Source organism: Suillus fuscotomentosus (genome assembly GCF_016647785.1).
Source record: "Suillus fuscotomentosus strain FC203 chromosome Unknown F5891scaffold_278, whole genome shotgun sequence".
In the NCBI taxonomy this organism is placed as follows: Eukaryota; Fungi; Basidiomycota; class Agaricomycetes; order Boletales; family Suillaceae; genus Suillus; species Suillus fuscotomentosus.
Genome location: NW_024539790.1, coordinates 13,104 through 31,576, shown reverse-complemented (window position 1 = coordinate 31,576; position 18,473 = coordinate 13,104). Strand labels below are relative to the sequence as shown.

The 18,473-nt window shown below is 46.0% G+C and overlaps 13 protein-coding genes across 13 annotated transcripts; 3 read left to right on the top strand and 10 right to left on the bottom strand.

Annotated features, from left to right (window-relative positions):
* Positions 1 to 42: 42 nt before the first annotated feature.
* Positions 43 to 963, bottom strand: F5891DRAFT_989136 (uncharacterized protein; the record flags this gene model as incomplete). Its single annotated transcript, XM_041378052.1, has 1 exon — positions 43 to 963. One exon carries the CDS (start codon positions 961 to 963, stop codon positions 43 to 45), a length of 921 nt encoding a protein of 306 aa, XP_041216570.1.
* A 1,561-nt stretch (positions 964 to 2,524) lies between these two features.
* F5891DRAFT_1201139 (uncharacterized protein) lies at positions 2,525 to 3,265 on the bottom strand (the record flags this gene model as incomplete). The annotated part of the gene is made up of 2 exons (XM_041368868.1): positions 2,525 to 3,049; positions 3,098 to 3,265. The coding sequence occupies 2 exons, from the start codon at positions 3,263 to 3,265 to the stop codon at positions 2,525 to 2,527; spliced, it is 693 nt and encodes a 230-aa protein (XP_041216569.1).
* A 102-nt stretch (positions 3,266 to 3,367) lies between these two features.
* Positions 3,368 to 4,657, bottom strand: F5891DRAFT_1201138 (uncharacterized protein; the record flags this gene model as incomplete). Its single annotated transcript, XM_041368867.1, has 6 exons — positions 3,368 to 3,637; positions 3,685 to 3,761; positions 3,813 to 4,111; positions 4,161 to 4,379; positions 4,436 to 4,514; positions 4,570 to 4,657. 6 exons carry the CDS (start codon positions 4,655 to 4,657, stop codon positions 3,368 to 3,370), a joined length of 1,032 nt encoding a protein of 343 aa, XP_041216568.1.
* Positions 4,658 to 4,827: 170 nt separating this feature from the next.
* F5891DRAFT_989133 (uncharacterized protein) lies at positions 4,828 to 5,942 on the bottom strand (the record flags this gene model as incomplete). The annotated part of the gene is made up of 5 exons (XM_041378051.1): positions 4,828 to 4,926; positions 4,978 to 5,286; positions 5,495 to 5,528; positions 5,579 to 5,873; positions 5,927 to 5,942. The coding sequence occupies 5 exons, from the start codon at positions 5,940 to 5,942 to the stop codon at positions 4,828 to 4,830; spliced, it is 753 nt and encodes a 250-aa protein (XP_041216567.1).
* Positions 5,943 to 8,958: 3,016 nt separating this feature from the next.
* F5891DRAFT_989132 (uncharacterized protein) lies at positions 8,959 to 9,528 on the top strand (the record flags this gene model as incomplete). The annotated part of the gene is made up of 3 exons (XM_041378050.1): positions 8,959 to 9,264; positions 9,285 to 9,379; positions 9,411 to 9,528. 3 exons carry the CDS (start codon positions 8,959 to 8,961, stop codon positions 9,526 to 9,528), a joined length of 519 nt encoding a protein of 172 aa, XP_041216566.1.
* A 478-nt stretch (positions 9,529 to 10,006) lies between these two features.
* F5891DRAFT_1227578 (putative polysaccharide synthase) lies at positions 10,007 to 12,217 on the top strand (the record flags this gene model as incomplete). The annotated part of the gene is made up of 4 exons (XM_041369522.1): positions 10,007 to 10,209; positions 10,381 to 11,257; positions 11,317 to 11,679; positions 11,870 to 12,217. The coding sequence occupies 4 exons, from the start codon at positions 10,007 to 10,009 to the stop codon at positions 11,903 to 11,905; spliced, it is 1,479 nt and encodes a 492-aa protein (XP_041216565.1). The 3' UTR covers positions 11,906 to 12,217.
* Positions 12,218 to 12,573: 356 nt separating this feature from the next.
* Positions 12,574 to 12,896, top strand: F5891DRAFT_1201135 (uncharacterized protein; the record flags this gene model as incomplete). The annotated part of the gene is made up of 2 exons (XM_041368866.1): positions 12,574 to 12,742; positions 12,799 to 12,896. 2 exons carry the CDS (start codon positions 12,574 to 12,576, stop codon positions 12,894 to 12,896), a joined length of 267 nt encoding a protein of 88 aa, XP_041216564.1.
* A 223-nt stretch (positions 12,897 to 13,119) lies between these two features.
* On the bottom strand, positions 13,120 to 13,965 carry F5891DRAFT_968729 (uncharacterized protein; the record flags this gene model as incomplete). Its single annotated transcript, XM_041376307.1, has 1 exon — positions 13,120 to 13,965. One exon carries the CDS (start codon positions 13,963 to 13,965, stop codon positions 13,120 to 13,122), a length of 846 nt encoding a protein of 281 aa, XP_041216563.1.
* Positions 13,966 to 14,046: 81 nt separating this feature from the next.
* On the bottom strand, positions 14,047 to 14,343 carry F5891DRAFT_968733 (uncharacterized protein; the record flags this gene model as incomplete). The annotated part of the gene is made up of 1 exon (XM_041376308.1): positions 14,047 to 14,343. A coding segment is annotated over one exon (297 nt), but the record flags the coding sequence as incomplete, so codon positions are not given.
* An 81-nt stretch (positions 14,344 to 14,424) lies between these two features.
* Positions 14,425 to 14,775, bottom strand: F5891DRAFT_968705 (uncharacterized protein; the record flags this gene model as incomplete). Its single annotated transcript, XM_041376305.1, has 1 exon — positions 14,425 to 14,775. A coding segment is annotated over one exon (351 nt), but the record flags the coding sequence as incomplete, so codon positions are not given.
* A 450-nt stretch (positions 14,776 to 15,225) lies between these two features.
* On the bottom strand, positions 15,226 to 15,483 carry F5891DRAFT_930619 (uncharacterized protein; the record flags this gene model as incomplete). Its single annotated transcript, XM_041373947.1, has 1 exon — positions 15,226 to 15,483. A coding segment is annotated over one exon (258 nt), but the record flags the coding sequence as incomplete, so codon positions are not given.
* Positions 15,484 to 15,612: 129 nt separating this feature from the next.
* Positions 15,613 to 16,785, bottom strand: F5891DRAFT_936416 (uncharacterized protein; the record flags this gene model as incomplete). The annotated part of the gene is made up of 1 exon (XM_041374058.1): positions 15,613 to 16,785. A coding segment is annotated over one exon (1,173 nt), but the record flags the coding sequence as incomplete, so codon positions are not given.
* Positions 16,786 to 16,887: 102 nt separating this feature from the next.
* Positions 16,888 to 17,322, bottom strand: F5891DRAFT_968692 (uncharacterized protein; the record flags this gene model as incomplete). The annotated part of the gene is made up of 1 exon (XM_041376304.1): positions 16,888 to 17,322. A coding segment is annotated over one exon (435 nt), but the record flags the coding sequence as incomplete, so codon positions are not given.
* Positions 17,323 to 18,473: the final 1,151 nt, after the last annotated feature.

The following is an 18,473-nucleotide window of genomic DNA, read 5'->3' as shown; positions in this document are numbered from 1 at the left end:
AATCGCTTCTTCGCATCTTTCTCGTTCAACGTCATGCCTACTTCAAGCACATACAAACATCATCGACATTGTCTCGTCTTTGTTTCCGACTGCGCATTCATATCCTCCAAGGCACCACACCATGACTGGCATGGTTTGGCACACTATTGTTGTCTCCCCCAAGGTCTTCGTTGGGCTGTAGTTCCATTGCATCACTTCGTCGTCTACCGTGCTCCTCAATTTGTGTGGGCAATACCCGCCTTGGTTATCAGTGTTGTCCTCGCAGTTATGTTCACCCAACTGTAAGGGATCTGCTCTGATCTTGAATCCTCGACCGACATATTTCATCAGGCCTTCTACTGTGTGCAGTGTACTCTTTCCTTCCAGATATAGACGTGGATTGACGAAACCCTTCTTCTCTGTCGTCCACCGTGGGTACAGGCACACGAGGGAGTCTGCTGTGATATAGTTCATCACCGAAGTGGTGTGGAATTGGAGTATGGGCGCGACTGCCGCAGTCCAGTGAGTGACAATGACATCCACTTTTTTCTCTCCTTTCTCGAGTTTGAAAATTTTGGCCATTGCGCTGTCGTTATATTCCTGCTTCAGCACTACGTCACCTGCACCTGCATATCCCTCTTTCTCTTTCAAGTGCTTTAGGACCTCTTCCTCAAAAGCCTCTGTGACGTAGACGTCCATGTCTCTTGCTCTCAATTCTTCAGCCTCGGGGCGTATCAGACTGAGAGCACTTGATCCTGAAACCACTGATCCAGTGTCTTCCATCATGGAAAGTAGACCGTCGACATCGTCGACGAAGCTCCTGAACAACTTGACGCGCCGTTTTGCAATATAGTCCTTGATTCCCTCTTTGTTTTCATTCCTAGTTTCTGCCAATGTAATGAGATCTGACAGCCCCAAATGCTCTAGGATAATCCTTTGGATTTCAGGACATAGTAAACTGATGTAGCCGTTTCCGTGGTTCATGGTCAAGTTGCTTGTGAATGTCCCGGTTGAAGGACTTCAGTTGTCTATGTGCTCCTATTCCCTGAGTTTTAATTACAGCCGCTATTTGTCATTCGATCCCATTTCCTCATGGTAGATCATGGCCTCGCCACTTTCCTGCTCAGTTCAACACTTTCATACGAGCTGGTTGGCTGTCGAAGACGATCCCCAGTTCTCGTCTTTGGTGCCTGGCACTCTGTTTTTCACCCTTATTGTGAGCTGTCAGTATGGTGCAGTCGAGTCCTGATTTATCTACTTACATGTGCACCGCTTTGATGACCTCCATGTAGTCCTCTGTCGTCAAGTCGACTAGTTCTTTGCTGTCGACCAGTTTGAATGTGAGATATGAGCATTTGGGTGAGCCGTGTTCTCGGCCGTCATACAACACGATGATGTTGAACAGCACTCCCACACCACTTTCCTCCGTCGATCTGAACCTCACCCTAGATTCTTTCATTGTGGCCTCGTCCTCGAAATAGATTCTTGCAGCGTCCAACAGGTTTTCGCGATTCAATGGATTTTGGACTTTCAGGGGCCTGAACCCGTTATATGGTTTGGAGGAGATTAAGCAGCTATCAATGGTAATTTCTTTAGTCATTTTGGTGAGAGTTATGTGGTGCCGTTCCCCCTCTATTTTCTATCATCTTATATAGTCCCATGCATTCTCCTATCCATGTATGGCATCTTGTTGTTTACCGTATGATTTCTATTTGCTTTCCAACACCATTTGTCCCTTGGATGTCCATTCATATGTCGGCTGCATGTGGTTCCCTCTTGAGCTTCCGTTATCCTGGTGGTCAGTCATCTGTTATGTTGTCTGTATGGTCTTTGACGTCATCGCTTGATTCCACGCCATTGGCGATATCTGTTTTGTGTGTGCATGTTTGGTTTTTCTTCGTGCTTATGACGACCATGTCTTGCCAGCTGGCAACCACTGAGGTAGATGTCTACGCTACTGAGAACCAGATGTTTACACATCAGCCTGTGAGTCAACGTCTTTTCATGCCCTTCTTCTTCATTCAAATTTTTTTAGGGCGGCCGTACCTATCATCAGGCGCTGTTTTATCCTGCAGGATACAGTGAGGCAATTTTGACATATGTGCCTCAAGATGCTGATGGTTTTCTTCGTGCTCATATGTGGATCGCTGGCGGCCATCTGTCAGCATCGACAATTTCGATTCCTTCTCTTCTCGTCTTTCATGGCTTTCCTGATTGTCTGTCAAGCACTTTCCCTCATGCATATAGCGTTGTTTACCTGCAACAACATTCGTCCCTCCCCGAGAATCAAGCCATCGCTCAGTGTCATGCCGTTGGTTCTTCAGTCCGTTGGTTTGGCGATGTCCTTGTTGTCAAGCACATAGGCCATAATCTGCAGACGTATCAGTCTATGCGATATGAAGACAAAGCCCTTCTTGATGCCATTCTGTCTAGGCAAGATCTTCCTTTCCTTCGTCTTTGGTTGGGTGATTGACATTTGCGCATGCAGTGTATTACATTCTTGGTCTCCTGCATGATTTGTCCGCCTTACTACTTCTTTATGTAATTACAGTCTCTCCATGTATCTTAACAGCCGCCTCTCATTTGCCTCCTTCATAGGGTCAATTCTACTCTTCATGTACCACCATAGTGTCTTCCCCAATTCCTCTGGATCTACGTCCCATTCTGCCGACTGTGGATTGAAATCTTCTCCATTTCTGACAATGAGGAGTTCCCCTCGCGGACAGTTCTTTCTGCCGAAGATTTCCAGCATGACAGGATGATATGGGCGGTTGTCATCTATCCTCATCGTGTGATAGATCTGGTAGTACCACGATGTGATCGAGATGTGCCGTGGAAATAATATCAACGGCTCTGTGGGTTGTCCTGCAGGCAGCATTCTCTCCATCCTTCGTAATGCTTCTATGTCTGAATGAGGGCGCTCTTGGGTGACTGGGTTGAGATGATTCAGGAGTGACCTCAACCCCTCTTTTACATCGTAGGAGAGGCTTATCTCACAGCCGATTTTGATTGCAACACATGGTAATTGTTCTTGACGCCGGTTTTTCTCTGACCGCAGCATTTTGACCCTCTGTGAGATAAGTTTAGCGCCACTGCAGCTCTAGCCTATAATGTTTACCTTTGCACTGATGTACCAAGTAGCATGTTGTCGTGTCAGCTCTTCGCACACCTCATGATTTGTAAGGCTCTTCTCGTTGTCGAGTGATTTTATTGCCTCGACAAGTTCGTGTGTTGTCGGCGAACACCTGTTGTTGACTTGGCTTCCGTCAGATGGTCTTTGGTCCATGTTGATTGGATCAGGGGTTGATTAACGACTGTTAGAATGAGACATATATTCATCTTTTTAGCAGGTCATGTGACCCACAGGCGACAGTCTACTACGTTACATTTAGATAGCCAACCCATCAATTTTACTCATTCCTTCAGCTTCTGCTTCGGGAGCAGGCCCTATGTTGAGAAGTGAAATCGCAAGCATCTCGTACTGCGCTCGTGACTGCCATTTGTTGTCTTCTCCTCTCCTCGAATACCGCGTCATCTTCATCTCCAACAGAACAAGGTCTCCCGCTTTCAAATCTCCCAGACTCCACAGTGGTCGTTCGTCATAAGTTTTGAGGGATCCTTCACCTCTTGCGTCATAGACAGAGTCGAAGAGGATCGCCTGCAAGGAGCGTGTCAGGATGGATCAATATTGTCATTATCTATTACCTCTGTTTGTATGTCATCGTTCCTAGCATTCTGCCATTTGATGGCCCTGATGTTGTGCGTCGTCTGTTGGTTGACAGCTAGGCCAGAGTGAGCGACATATGCAAAGTCCCAGCTTCAATCATTCTCACCCAACACAGGACTCGAAAATTTGGCCAACAAATGCGCGCTCTGTCGGGCTAGATTCTGTGCGAGAGGAAGTATGGTGATGGAAGCCTGACTTTCAGGCACTCCTCGCTTCGCAAACCACATGTGCGTGATATGACCTACCACCCATATGGTGAGTGGCTCTCCGGTGGCCGGATCGCATAATGTTTTGCTGCGGTCGTTGACCGCTTTATATTGTCCCCACGTAGCAGTCAGCAATAGCCTTCCAAGAGCATACACGTGGGCCTTCTCATTTGTGTAGTTCGATAACTTGTGAAGACGTCTATGCGTGTGTCAGCGATCATTCTCATCTTCATGTTGTAAGTACTCACGCCTTCAGTTCATTTCCGTAGTCTTTTACTTCTGCCTCATCTATGAGCAGCTTAGTTGGGTTAGGGATCACAGTCCGAACCGATAGAGTCGGTTGGGTTGCTCCACCACCTCGTTTACCAACAGTTGTAGGTGAAATGGCATCTGATGGTGTTGGATTGGCAGTTGCGACTGTCCCAATTGAATCTTGCTTGGATCTATGTTGGTCATCATCAGTCGCCCTTGCAAAATCACTGATCAGTATTTGTCTTAGCAATTGTCTAGAGGTCAGACTGACTCAGCGTGTTGCGCTTCTCCAGTAGGATCTCCTCCTCCTTCACCAATTTCAGTTCCTTCCGGAATTTCATTAGATGCCCCTTTTCAGACGGCTGTCAGCACAGTCATAAGTCTCATGAGGGCAGTTGAACTAACCCGTGTTTGATAACCTGATCTTCTTGTTAGGCCAGGCATGCGTCGAGCCTTCTCTATCTTCTGCAGTGTCGTTCTTAGATTTGACCATGATGATGATTGTTATTCAGACTCTACTGCGGTCATTTCACCCATTAAATATCCCCTATTTTGTAAATAAATAACGACAAAGTACCTGCCACTTGTTTAGTCATCTCTTAAGCGTTGTGCGGTGTGCGTCTTCCTCGATGGTTTGTATATGTCGACGCCTTCTTCATTTCATCATTCGTCATCGAAGTATAATGTCGTATGGGCTTTCTTCACTGCTCTTTCCTGAGGTGGCGGCGTAGTGGTATGCTTGCGATCAGCTCTCTTCTCATTCTAGTGTGACTCGTTAGTGCAGTTACATCATTTATCATTTTGGATCCTCACATGCATCAAATCTGAAACATAGTGCGCAGGAATCAATCGCACGACATGCGTGCAGGTTAGAAAACATTTCAGACTCGTCCCCTTCTGTCGATCCCGACTCAACACAAAATCCAGCTCGGCACCAACATCCACGAAATCGCCCTCTGTCAAGAGCACAGCGTCCATAGGAACAACCTTGCCTGCGTCCGTCAAGTTGGCAACAGTCAAGGGACGTACAACATTCCAGCGGTCTTGGACACAGATGTATCTGCCTTCTGGATCTTGTGTTGCCGTAAGAGCGGGCTCTTTTGATTTTCGGGGTTGATCCCTCTGTCATCAAATCATTAGATCAATTCGGAGCTTAACTGGTGTGTACACGAACTTTGATAAATGCACGTCTCTGTGAGTATATTTCTTTCTTGCATGCAATTCCTTGCGTTGGCAAGTGCAAACGTCAGCCGACGTATTCACAAGCAAGGTTTAGGGACCTAAAGGTGGCTTCCCAAGGCTTTTGTTGTCCCCCTGAGGAAATGTTGACATATTGGACTGCACGAGCTACGTCTGCTTCCCGCCTACGGTGTGTGAGCTTATTTGAATCCATGCATCGGCATTGAGTACATACCCAGACCAGTTTCTGAACCTTTCCACACGAAATTTGCCCAAAATGCCGTGGAGGCGAATGGCCACAGGATATATTGTGCCTGGTTCCGCGTCTGGGACTTCTTTGTAGATCAGAATGCGATCTCTCGATTTATCTCTTTGTTCGTGGTCTTGATACACGTCTGCCCATTTCGCCATATCTTGCAATGAGGCCGGGAATAATTCCCATGATGCGTAGTCGTTATCTCCTTGCAATCTCCGAATTTCATTCTTCATTGCCTTAGGCCACAGTTCAAATACCATTGTGTCTTCAGATGCTGCCAAATGGTCAAGGTTGAGTCTAAATTGGATGTATCGGTTGTCATCTTACCAGCTAAGAAAGACATGGTCACAGTGAAAAGGAGAAAAATAGGATCCCGTCGTATTTCAGGCATTTGTCTTAGATAAGTTCGATGTCATGACGTCATGTTTGAACCCAGTTCCACGTGATTTGGTGCAGGAAGGTCGAAGCATGCTTTTTTTATTATCCGTGATCATGGCGAACGTGAGTGGTAAAAAAAAGAAGACAGGGAACGGGTGATGTGTAGTCTTGCTTGACAGTAATCATTTCGCCCATTGTGACATTAAGGACAAGATATACATGACCGTACGTCCCCTTGTTGACGAGGACATGGTGAACCCATTGAAATATGAAAATGCAGTTGATCAAGATAACGAGGATAAAAGTGATGCCAGAGGCATAGAGAACGGTTGCTTGATCTGGACAACGTGGTGGTCCTGAGAGCGAAAATGATTTCCAAGCATGATGCTAGTAGGCAACTAGACAGATTCGGACAAACACAATATAGACTCGGGGAAATGCAAGGGAAGGAAGTTAGTACAGATCTGTTACAAGTGGAGAAAGAGGCGTAAAAATATAAAGATAGCAATGCGGTGTGTGAAAATGGAAGCAGAAGAAAACAATTACAAAAGATAATGATAGATCGAGAGAATTTATTAATATCACAAAACGCACCTGAGTGTCAGAGCCAGTAGACTTGTTATCCAGAGTACATTTAACACCATGACCACGGGGCTATTGAAAAGCTGCATATCAGCAACGGATACATATGTCAGATAATTCAAAACACTTACTCCGCGAAGACATCATGGATATCAAGCTGAGCAAGAATGACCAACACAGAAAGCATTACGGCTGTGAAAATCCTTCGATAGACATGAGCTGGGTGACGAATTTGCGTCCAAACGCAAGAACTTGCTGACACGTCTCCACTCTCTGACGCGTCCTGCAACAAAAATTACACCGAGAATGAATTGAAAGGGAATGACACGTACCAACGATAATGACGCTGAAATCACCGAACTGTTCATATATCTCATTTCGCCTGGAACGCTCCTCCTCAATGAGGCCAAAAAAACTTTGAAACGAACTTGCGAAACATTCTCGAATAGCGGAATGTTGTTTGAGCATCGGTCTACCAATTCGAAAATTTCCACCAGCAGTTGGGATCGGTACACCAGTAGTTAGCGCCAGTGCTATCCTTTCTCCGGCTGCGTAGAACCATAAGTCAACGGAATGTTAGCAATGAAACACAAAGCAAGTTGACGCACATTTGTTAGATAAATATATATAATATCCTGAGCACGTGAACGTGCTGGTGACAAGATACTTGTCTTGTAGTTCGTTTGCGTTGTAGATCCAGAGACTGTCAGTCTAGTCAGATGACGAAAAGGATTCCGAGGGAAGGAGATAGTTACATGAATTTCATAGTAGAAATTGACGACTTTGGTTGATCATGTGATATATGAGTCACATGCCAGTCATTGATTTTGAGCCTGAGTCTCGGTCTCCCTTTTCTTCAACTCGGTGTAGAACAGTTCAACCTGGTTGGGAAGTCCTAGTATTATCCGCATCCCTCAACTAGGGAATATATTCCACCATTTCACTTCAATCTCATCCTTACTCCAAAATTCTGCCGGTGAGGGCAAAATTACCGTATTTGATGCCATGGTAGCCATCAGACATCTACCGGTGATGGTAACTCAGTTTTCATTTGATTTCACTTCTGCGGGGGAGAGCCCTGCTATGGCTGGAGGTCTCCGTGCGTCCTCTGTGATCCCGCAGAAGTCTGTACTACATATATCATTTTTTTTGGCTTTTTGCTTTATTTCGTGTCCATTTCATTTCACTTTGGCGGGTGAGAGCTCTGCTATGGCTGGAGGTTTCCGTGCGTTCTCCATGATCCCGCCGAATTCTGTATTGTAAATTATTATTGATTTCGCTCTTCTTTTTTTCTTTAATTCACGCACTTCGCTGCCTCTCCAACTAAACTGTCAACCTCTGCTGTGAGAATCATGTAACTATCTCCTTCTCTTATCATCCTTCTCGTCATCTGATCAGACTGGCTTGCGCAGCACGATTCAACGGATTATGTTCGTTCCAGGACTTCCCTACTTCCTCGCCATGTCTAGCATGACATCTGGCAAATTAGTCAAGACATTTCCAAAGTATCTGCCTCCCTCGACATTTCCAAAGTATCTGCCTCCCTCGCACCTCCTCCAACACTCTCTTTATCTGGCGCTTCCCGCGTCAGAGGGAACCATTTTATCAACGTCTTCTCTGAAGGAAGACGGTCAATCCAAGCAGGTGACAGTCTGCTCGTGGTGCATCGCTTAACTGCGAATGGCAATGAACTGGGACGCGGACCTCCTGGCAGGCCAACGTGCTAGCTCGGATTGAATGACAGGAATCGACAACAGAAATTCGACTTGTATGCGAGGGCTTTTCAGGAAATCCAAATCGTCAATGGAATTTGAGCCATCCCATCATATCTCGCGCCTTGAAAAGTTGCTTCAAAGCCAGTCCAGATAAGTCTCGACAAGTCCCGCGTTCCATCCAATTACATAGCACTACTACTAGTTGCATTTGTTTGCACTCTAGTACGGTCCTGAACCCTTCGTCGTGGGCGGGGCCAACGTTTGGGATAGATCCGGATTCGCTGGCGGAGCACTCTGTTACTCTCGAATTTGACTTCCCTGGTGATACAAGGGCCGTATCGGGTCAACGTACTCAATGTTACAGCAGACGGCGGTGTAGGGATTCATTTCTGGTTGGGCTTGTAGAGACTGTTTTTACCTTACCTTATGTTGGCACTTTTGTAGCTTACATAATCAAGCAATCTTTTCACCAGTTACCAGTATGAGTCTGAGAGATCAGCAAGTTTTTATGGTATTTCCTCTCCTCTGAGCCTTGAGCCTGGTCCAGAAACCCTTTAGGGTCGAATAGCAGCTAGGTTCTGCAAGACCCAACACATTGTTCAGACTCACCATCTGAATTGTTGTACCTTCAGCGGGACATGGATACAAGTACGAGCAAGAGCTGGGATTAATGCGGGATCAATCATGGGAGTCGATACGGATGGTGACGAAGGAACATTCTACGACATGTGGAAGTCATTTGGTCGATGGGGCGTCAAGGTTCTAGATAGAGTCACAGTGGATGTGTCCACCACTCAAATCTTTTCTCAGCGACAGGCGCTTTTAGCCACGCTCGATTCCCCACCATTTGAACTTCCTCTCACCGCCAATCCCTCATATGACAATTCGTGGTTATCCCCATTGTCTTTGACTCTTTTTGTCGTCCCCACGCAGAACGCATCTGATATAAACCAGTTCGTGCATGACTCCTGGCATTTGGGTGCTGCGTCTGTACATGCCTCTATTCCTAGCGTGATCATCTCTGGGGGCTCCATGGACAAAGGCGGTTGGAGGCAAATTCTAAAGTTTCAGAGATCAAGTATAGAGACTCAGTTATCCATGAAACGTGAGTCTTTATTATCTGTTAACTTGTTTAGAAGCTACAGCAACACTGGCAGTTTTGCCAATCCCTGGCTTGCCTACCCCGGGCAAGGACGTACCCCTACGATCCATTTCGCAGCTGATCATGTTGCAGTCTTTCGGCGTGGAGTCTGAAGCTGAAGACGTAACTGTACAAAGAATAAAACCAAAAAAAAAAAAAAAAAATGCCACCTATAATAAACCTAACTGCACCCTCACTTCCGTTCATAATTTCGCTCCCCAGCGAAAATCATTCATTAGTACCGATGGTATCGGTCCACACCAACCCGTTCATGCTAACCCACCCCAACATCACACTTACTATGTCTGGAAGCGTCTTACCCCTCCCCCCCTCACCATTCCGCACCCATTTCTGCTTGAATTAGTAGATTCCTCTTCCTCGAACCTAACCCCGTATCTGTCGCATGTCCACTATTCCCATCTTTTGCGCTGGACATGGAATTTCCGGCCCCCAGTTCCAAACCACAAATACTGCGCAATGTGACAATTCACGATATGAAGATCAAACCCAACTCTGCTAGCACCGGTTTTCTTGCGAGTGGTTCGGTGTTCGCTCGCATAGTACTTCCTAAAGGAATGGACCTTACACTAGATGTTACCCGCGTATTTCCTGATGTTCTGGTCTTCGACGGGGAAGCACATGAATTGCCTACACTTTTCTTACCCCAACAGAAAGACAAAGAATAATTACCGGATCCACTTCCAGAACGCGCATTTGGTCATATACGACCTGAAGATTGGTTGGAAGCGACAAGCGTTCAAGTCGACACCGAAGGAGAAGGCTCCATATTCGCAGTCACCTGTTTTTTTTTTCGTTTTTGTCCGATGACTTTCCAATCTGTACGTGTCTTCAGTTTACAGTGCTTTGACTGTTCATGCTAAACCTCATTCACAGTCGTACCATTCGGAGTCATCGGGTATGTTGTCTTTTTTTCGGTTTCTTGACACGAGCTGACGACTTTCCAGCTTCTACCGCTATCTGTGGTACTTGATTCGTATCATTGCCTCCGTCACCTACCGTCCTGTTTCTCTCCCTGAAAATCCCACTTATGTGGCTTCAGAAGATGTCACTATCATTGTACCCACCATCGACGCTGGTGAAGAATTCAAGGAAGCAGCCAACAGTTGGCTTGCTGGCAAACCGAAAGAGATCATCATCATCACCGAAGAGAAAATGCTCATTCCTCTCCAAGAACTCGCCAACGCCGTTGACCCGGAGCGTATTCGCGTCCTCACCGTTCCTTTCGCGAACAAGCGGTTGCAGATGGCACACGGTATTAGGAATACCACGACAGACATCATTGTCTTTGCAGACGACGATGCTATTTGGCCACCAATGCTTTTGCCATATGTGCTCGCATGTTTTGAAGACCAGAAGGTCGGAGGCGTGGGCACGAGTCAACGTGTCCAACCAGTAGGCAAACGCATGACAGTTTGGGAGGTCCTTGCGGCATTCCGTCTGACGATCCGTAACATCGAAATTAGCTCCAGCACGCATATCAATGGTGGTCTTCCATGTCTTTCGGGCCGTACAGCTGCCTACCAAACGGTCATCCTCAAAGACCCAGAGTTCTTGCATGGTTTCACGCACGACTACTGGCTGGGGAAGTACCAGCTCAACTCAGGCGATGACAAATTCTTGATGAGGTGGATGGTGAGCCATGGATGGAGTACCTATGTTCAGTGTTGCAAAGAGGCAGAGCTGCTGAGTACGATGAAGCCGAACTGGAGATTCTTGAAACAGGTTTTACGATGGACCCGAAATATGTGGCGAAGTGATTTGAGGTCATTATTCATGGAACGGTATATTTGGACTACACATCCCTATGTCGCTTATACTATGGTCAGTTGACGTCGGTGACATCATCCTGTCAGCCATATTTATTTTTATCTCGTTCACAGGTCGACAAGCTCTTTAACCCCTTCACGCTCCTAGTGGGACCCTGCCTCGTCGGTTATCTTGTTTGGAAAAGTACCATTGCCGTTATAGACGGAGGATACCATCTACCTTGGTGGAACATTATCCTCTCATATATGGTCTGGCTTCTCGCGACTCATACCGCCAAGCTCCTCCCGCATCTCTGGCACACGCCCAGCCACATCATTTATGTCCCTGCGTTCATCCTCTTCGGGTACTATTTCGCGATCATGAAGCTGTATGCGCTCTTCACGCTCCATGAGACTGGATGGGGAACTCGTGCAGGCATTGGCGACCCGACGAAAGCCACAGCTGCCACGGACGGTGGGGGTGTCGGCGTCAACGTAGTACAAGAAAAGGCCTATTCTGAACCGTCTAATCCGTCGACGCCGTGCTCAAGCCATCAGTTACTGTATCAGCAACCAACAGGACAGATGCAAAATGCTTATGCCCCATAAGCAGCATTCGGTGGGCAGAATGGGGACGGGCATCAATAGTCATGAATGCTATGAGATCATGATGCATGGATACTTGCAGCACAGACATTTTCATATACCGGCTCGACCACTGTAAATGCGTCACATTATGGTAGATTCGCTTTCTCGAGTAGTGAACCTCATTGCATCCCACCCTCGTATTCCCCGCAGACGATGACGCGACTAACGTATATCATTACTGCGATCCTCGTACATACCACTCACATTACCTTTCTGTCGTTATTCCACGGGATTTCTCTACTCTATTTTGGACTAGCTGGTCATAATACTCACAAAGCGCTCTCCTACATTGCAGATAGATGCGTCGTTCACTGCATACACATTGGTTTTCTCATACTGGTCGTTGGTGTTGACATACTTTCATGCGATGCTATCGTTAACAATATTCTCGCAGCTTGGATGTCTTGATCCTTTTTGTGTACAATTATTCTCCGATGCTCATATATACCGAGTCAAGTCAATTGGGAACCTGAATGGGAATGGATCAACACATGTCGACAGCCACAGGTGCTAACCTAGCACCGTAGTACGTCATCCAGGACAGGTCCCCGCTTACAACAAGAACAAGCTTCCATCGTGATTGAACTGGAGAACTCGGGAAGCGATATAGCCGGTCCAATTATATTCCCCAACGATGTTCACGAGGCTGCCAGTGATGAAGCTGTGGAACTTCGCGATGTCTGATCGGAGAAGATGTGGAGATAGAGACCGGTGGGTTGAACTGTACCATCAAATCACAAGTTCATGTCCAATGGCGAAAGCCACTATACCCATGGTGCCCTAGCTGGCTTGCAGGGAACTACTGATGTTGGGGTGCACATCCTCGGATTACCATTTGCGCTCGCAAAACCCTCTTCGGAGCTGGCTTTCGAAATGTCGATGGTCGCAAGGTCGGCATACTCCGCGACGTACAGTTGTTGCGAGAGGTGGTGGCCGATGTGAGCTGGGATGAATATGAAAGTTCCATAGGAGAAGATTTCGACCTGGACGATGACTCATATGACAGTAATTATTTTGATCCTGGCATTCATAATTACGATTTCGACAGTGACTACGGATATTCCTAGGTACCTTGGATATTTTAGGCTTATCATTGTCAGTTGGTGCATTTACAAGACAACCGTGGCCATGTGCATTAAATTGGATAATCGCGAGACTGCAAAGGAATGGCCACTAAGAAGGGAGTGAGAATCCTCTGTGTTTTTGAGCGTACGTTCATAATTTCGTCTTCCACGATACCTTCCTCATACATTCACAGAACATTTACGTCAATTGGGTCTCCATAATGTTTCAGTTCGTGCGTTCATGATCGACGTTATCCCCGTCATTCTCATGTTGGACTAAGTACTTTTCACGAGTCCAAGTCGCAACTCTTCGTAACCATTGCATTTCTTCACGAGCATCCCCTTGCAGCGACCCATAAAGCGTCCTAGATGAAAACCATCGCAAAATCGCCACATCTCGTAAACAACTGACTCGAGACAACATTACGTAGATGCTCTGAAGAGTCTTGGCGCCGGTTAAGTCGACAACAACCTTTGTCATAGTGCTTCCTTGAATTTTAAAGTCTGTAAAAGCCCAGCCAGGTAGTATCGGCAACTGTGTGCGCCTGACATTGATTTTTTTCGTGTTTGTAGGGAATACAAAACTGCTTGTCACTGGCAATATCGGCACAGTGCCATCAGATAATCCAGGCACGTCTAGAGCACTTTCAGGAATGTGTACTAAAGCACATACGGCAAATTTGTTCCCATCCGCATCACTATCGTAAGTAATCGACTTCAATATCCCCCGGCTACCATTGACGATGTGGGCACTAGTGGCAGCATTTTCTGTGATCATCACGGGCATACCGGGAATCAAAGGCAATTTCCCAATGGAATCGCCTGTGTCAGAAGCACCTAATTTCCACAATCGGCGCTGTTGCTCACTACTCACAGACTTGCCAGCTATTTTATCGCGTGCGTGGTATATCTCAAATTGTTGGTTGGATTCAGAGGCAAAGTTTTTCGCCTTAGACTCATTCAACGCATCTCTCAGAAATTTTCTGGTCACAATAATGGGCGCATCCTTGAAATGGGCAGACTCTGCAGGTGAGCGGTCTTTGAGTGTGCTAAGCAATCGAGTCTTTAACATATCATAGTCACTTTGATTGTTCGGATGGCCAGCAGTTTTGATAGTTTTGCCTATGCGAATACGATTGAGGAGGTCGACAAAAGCAGCGTCATTTTTAGCATGCAAATTTTGTTTAAGTTCGACGACGGTATCCACCTGCCGCCATAAAAAAGCACCATGGAGTGCTGATTGACCTCTAGCTGTCTGTGTCATTGCAGGAGCAAGTTGCCTTACTAATGCATGGCTGTATAAAGTGTTTGACTTTGGAGGACGCAGTTGCCCGATGTCTCCTGAAAAGATGATATTGACTCCTCCGAATGGTTTGGTTCTCGCACTGTCATCCCACGATTTCGCTTGACATATCCGATCAGATACTTGGCTTAATAATTCAGCAGACATCAATGATGCCTCATCCAGAATAAGATATTTTACAGTTCTCCAAACAGATTCTAGGTCCTGTTGTTTAACGGTTACGTTCCTCTTCGGCAAAAAAGTCAAAGCATGGATTGTATATCCATTGATGAGTACGGCCGCACTCCCGGTTGGTGCACTCAGCACCAACTTTTCAGGTGCACCACATCTCTTGAACAGTTCGACTACTGCATGAATCACATGACTTTTGCCAGATCCGCCTATCCCCGTGATGAACATCAATAATTGTTCGACGTTGTCTTGAATGAAATGTTCGCCAATAATCCTGAAGCTCATCTCCTGTTCCGGGTTGTCCTTCAAATGAAACTCCTCGATGATCTCTGACAGAATAGCTACCTTGTCTGCCTGTGTCGTTTCAGGCTGATAATATACATTGGTCACTTCGATGTTCTCTTCCATTTGTTCTAATGTCAACGTAGGATGAGATTCCTCTTGCGCCAGATGCAGCCGTTTGGGGTCTTGATCTGCTTCGCCAATGTCTAAGGGTCGTTTCCTTTTTTTGGCGGCTTTCATGATAGACGTGTATTCCTGAATGCATGCTCGAGAAGCTGCAGTAAGTTGGTGGCTTTGCTTGTCTGATTCAGTGATATTCACATTTCCAGTGGCTGTCAATAGTCCTCCATCTTTGGCTGCACGAAGACATGTGTGAATATCTCCGACATGTTTAGGTGGTTCGGACGGATTGTCTGATGGACCAGGCATGTCCATATCTTCGTCCTCATCAGGATCTAATGCAGCATTGGCGAACAATGCTTCATCAAATGCCATCATATCCTCCTGCATATCGGCATCTCCAATATTCGAAAATCCAAAGATATGTGGTCTGGCTCGATCTGCAACAACCTGAGCGGCATGTGCATCACGCGCGTCTTTGCACTCATTCTCGACATTCATGTTCTGAATAATTTTATGCAACCCAGGTGCAAAATGCTGCCGAGAAAATGACTCAGCCCATGTGTCGTCATTATTTTTCAGTTCCTGGAAACTGCGCCAGGGTTTAAACAATATCAGCATAGCACGACAAAATGTCTCATATTCTTCCGTTGAACCATCCGGTCGTGGAATTGCAGCTCCCAACAATACTGGGACAACGTGCACTTTGCGCAATCGCAAGTAGTGGTTCTCACTCTGTGAATGTTCCGGTAAGAATTTGGCTCGAGGTAACTTTCTGTGCGCATGCTTCTTTGGATTTAGTAGCTCCCCGCTGGCCAAACGACCATCAGATTCGGACTCATCGATGTTCTTGTTCTCGATCTGGCCTTTCATTTTTATGGTGGATTCAATGAATTCCCAGAGGCAAAGATTTGCAAAATTTTCATCATAAGGTCGTAAGGTATAATCCTGCACATCACTTGTAAATTCCACGTTTTCTGTTGAAATCCCTACAGTGACGGATTCTTCAACGTGCAGCAGGTCGTCATCATTGTCAACATCATCACCGGTTGAGATACCAGCATCGTGTTCGAACTTATCGACCGCATTGGTAAATTCAAACCATTTAAAGGTCTGGAAACTGTGACTGGTGTAATGATCTCCTCCACCCACCAAATAACTCATCACCTGTTGATGAGACATTTCTTGGCGACCCATCATCGCATTGACAGATTTTGTAATCAGGTTGCGAACTATGTGAGTATCTTTAGCATCTTTGGCGTCGACATACTTAGCATTATGCATCTTAGTGGCATAATCCAGAGCTTGCAGGCCAACATACAATGGAACATCGCCCTTGGTGATGTATTCAGTTATATAAAAGACTGTGGCTTTCGCTGCTTCTCCCGAGCCGATGAATTGTGTATCAGTATTACATTGCATCAGAAACAAAATCAAATCCGTGAAATTGTTGACCCGACCACGCCACCGCTGAAGCTCAATTGAGCCGCTCGCCACATCTATGCATGTCTCTTCTTGTAATGTACCATCTAACCGCATCCTGCAATTAGCATCTCCTCTCTTCTCTCCACTCTTGAGATGCTTATAACAGGTATCGTTGTGAATGTGCCAATTGCATTCCACTGCTAAGCGAGTCAGAAAGTCCGTGAATTCATATTCGAATGATTGATTGTCCAATTCCGCCACTTGTGGTTGTTGCTCTAGGCGAGGATCCATCTCTTCTTTTGCTCGCGGTGGTTTCTTCGCATCTGCGCTGGTTCTTTCTGGGACCGGACCTTTGTCATATGGCAATTCACAACTGATAATGTTTTCTAGCCAAGCGAACATGACACCTTGAAACCGATCATCTTCAGCCATCTTATTGCACAATTCCTGAGGACTGGGGTTGCCCACGATCCACAGAAGCATATGACAATGTAATGTACCCCTTCCCTGCACTTCAATTGTCCCATAATAAGCTTGACAATGTCCAAACACACCAGGGCCATGCTTATATTTGATTATGATGTCAATAAACGCCCGGATTTGCAAGTCAAACGCAATTGCGGCAGCATCTGGCCGTTCTGCCACTAACTTCGCTCGCTCGAAGTAACTCATCGCTACCCATTCATCCAATTCAATTCCTGCTATGGCAGGAATAGCACTACTGGTCAGGTCATGTGGATTGACCGTCACGAAAATTGCTGGAGTGCAAAATTTCTTCATCAAGGCGCGTATTTCATTTCGGTGGCATAACTTATAACCTGCGCTGCCCCTCAAGAACTTGGTGGATGCTTGTAACCGTCGGAGGACACGTGCGGCTTTTTTTTCTTCTGTTGTAGACGGTGGACTGTAGGTAGACTGACTCCACTTTTCAGCCAAATTGGTCAAGGAAGGTGCAATGTTCTTTAAATTGTTGGCAAGACTATACTGCAGTGACGAACTTATCCGAAAAGATGTGTTCGTACTGACTTCTTTCTTCTGGATCATATTCCAGCAAACAAAAGCAAAATTAGCATCCCTACGAAAGGGCGAGTCGTCTTGGAGAAGCAGATTTTTTACTTGGGCTTCCATAGACAAATACTGTTGACGTGTTGTCACGAGTTCCAAATACAAACCATTATTCGTTCCTTAATTCTAAGTCCTTTAAGCGCTCAGTCACAGCGCCTGTTCCTAAGAATGTATTTACTGTTGAAGAAGTTCCTATTATTGTGTCTATTGTAGAATTACCAGAGTCACGTGATCTATCGGACAATGCCGAAGATATTGATGTCATGCCTCGCGACACTCTTGGAATGTTCCAGAGTCTTACTGCGGCTGCGGCACATGTTATGACATCATAGTTATATATAGAATCGTATGATACCTTTAATTATTCTGATTGGTTAGTTAGTTCATACTCAGTTTCAGTCTCAGTTTCAATATGTGTATATAGGTAGCTCGTCGTAGTCAGTAGTTCTTTAGTTCAAACCTCTTGTATCTCCAAGTGAGCAATACCAAGATGTACCTGCTGCCTACCTTCTCTGCGTGATTATTCTTTGTTTGAGTCCTAGTCTCTGCCCAGCGTTAATTCGTTATTGGGTTGTGACATTAGGTTTGAACTATAGGAGACTCCGACTCTCGCGTTACACTCTCGCATCTCTTTCTCTTTCGCCTGGTCGTGTTGGTAGTCATCACACCATCAGCCGAAACAGAACCGTTATACTTTTGCCCGGCTTAACCGCTGCGATCCCTTGTTTCATCTCTTTGCTCATTTGAGCGCATTTTCATACCTATCATCTTTCTTAGTTAGTAGTCCTATACCAGGCCCTGTCTTACCGCAGCCGCCAGTATACGGAGGTGTTCACGACATTAGGCGTGTCACTGCAACTTTGAGTGTTGGCCCAAAACCCTGCCTGCTCAATGTTACTATAGTTTCATTTTACCTATCCTTTTCTTCATACGCACGTAGGCATTCGTTTCGAGTCAATAGCGGAACTGTCTAGACGACAAAACCGTGCTTTCGACCTACGAGGATTTAGCGACATACCCTAGTGAGACTCGCACTTGTAAGCTTCGGCTGGAAGAGTGATAACTTGTCCTAGGCTTGTACCCTCAGAACGGAGATTGCATTGTCCCTAGTTTTTCCCACTCAATCGAGTATAGTTACGTATCCTTTTTAGTTAGTATTAGGGAAGCATCGGTTAGGTTGATTAAAGAACCCTTCGATCCTGAAGTACGTGGTA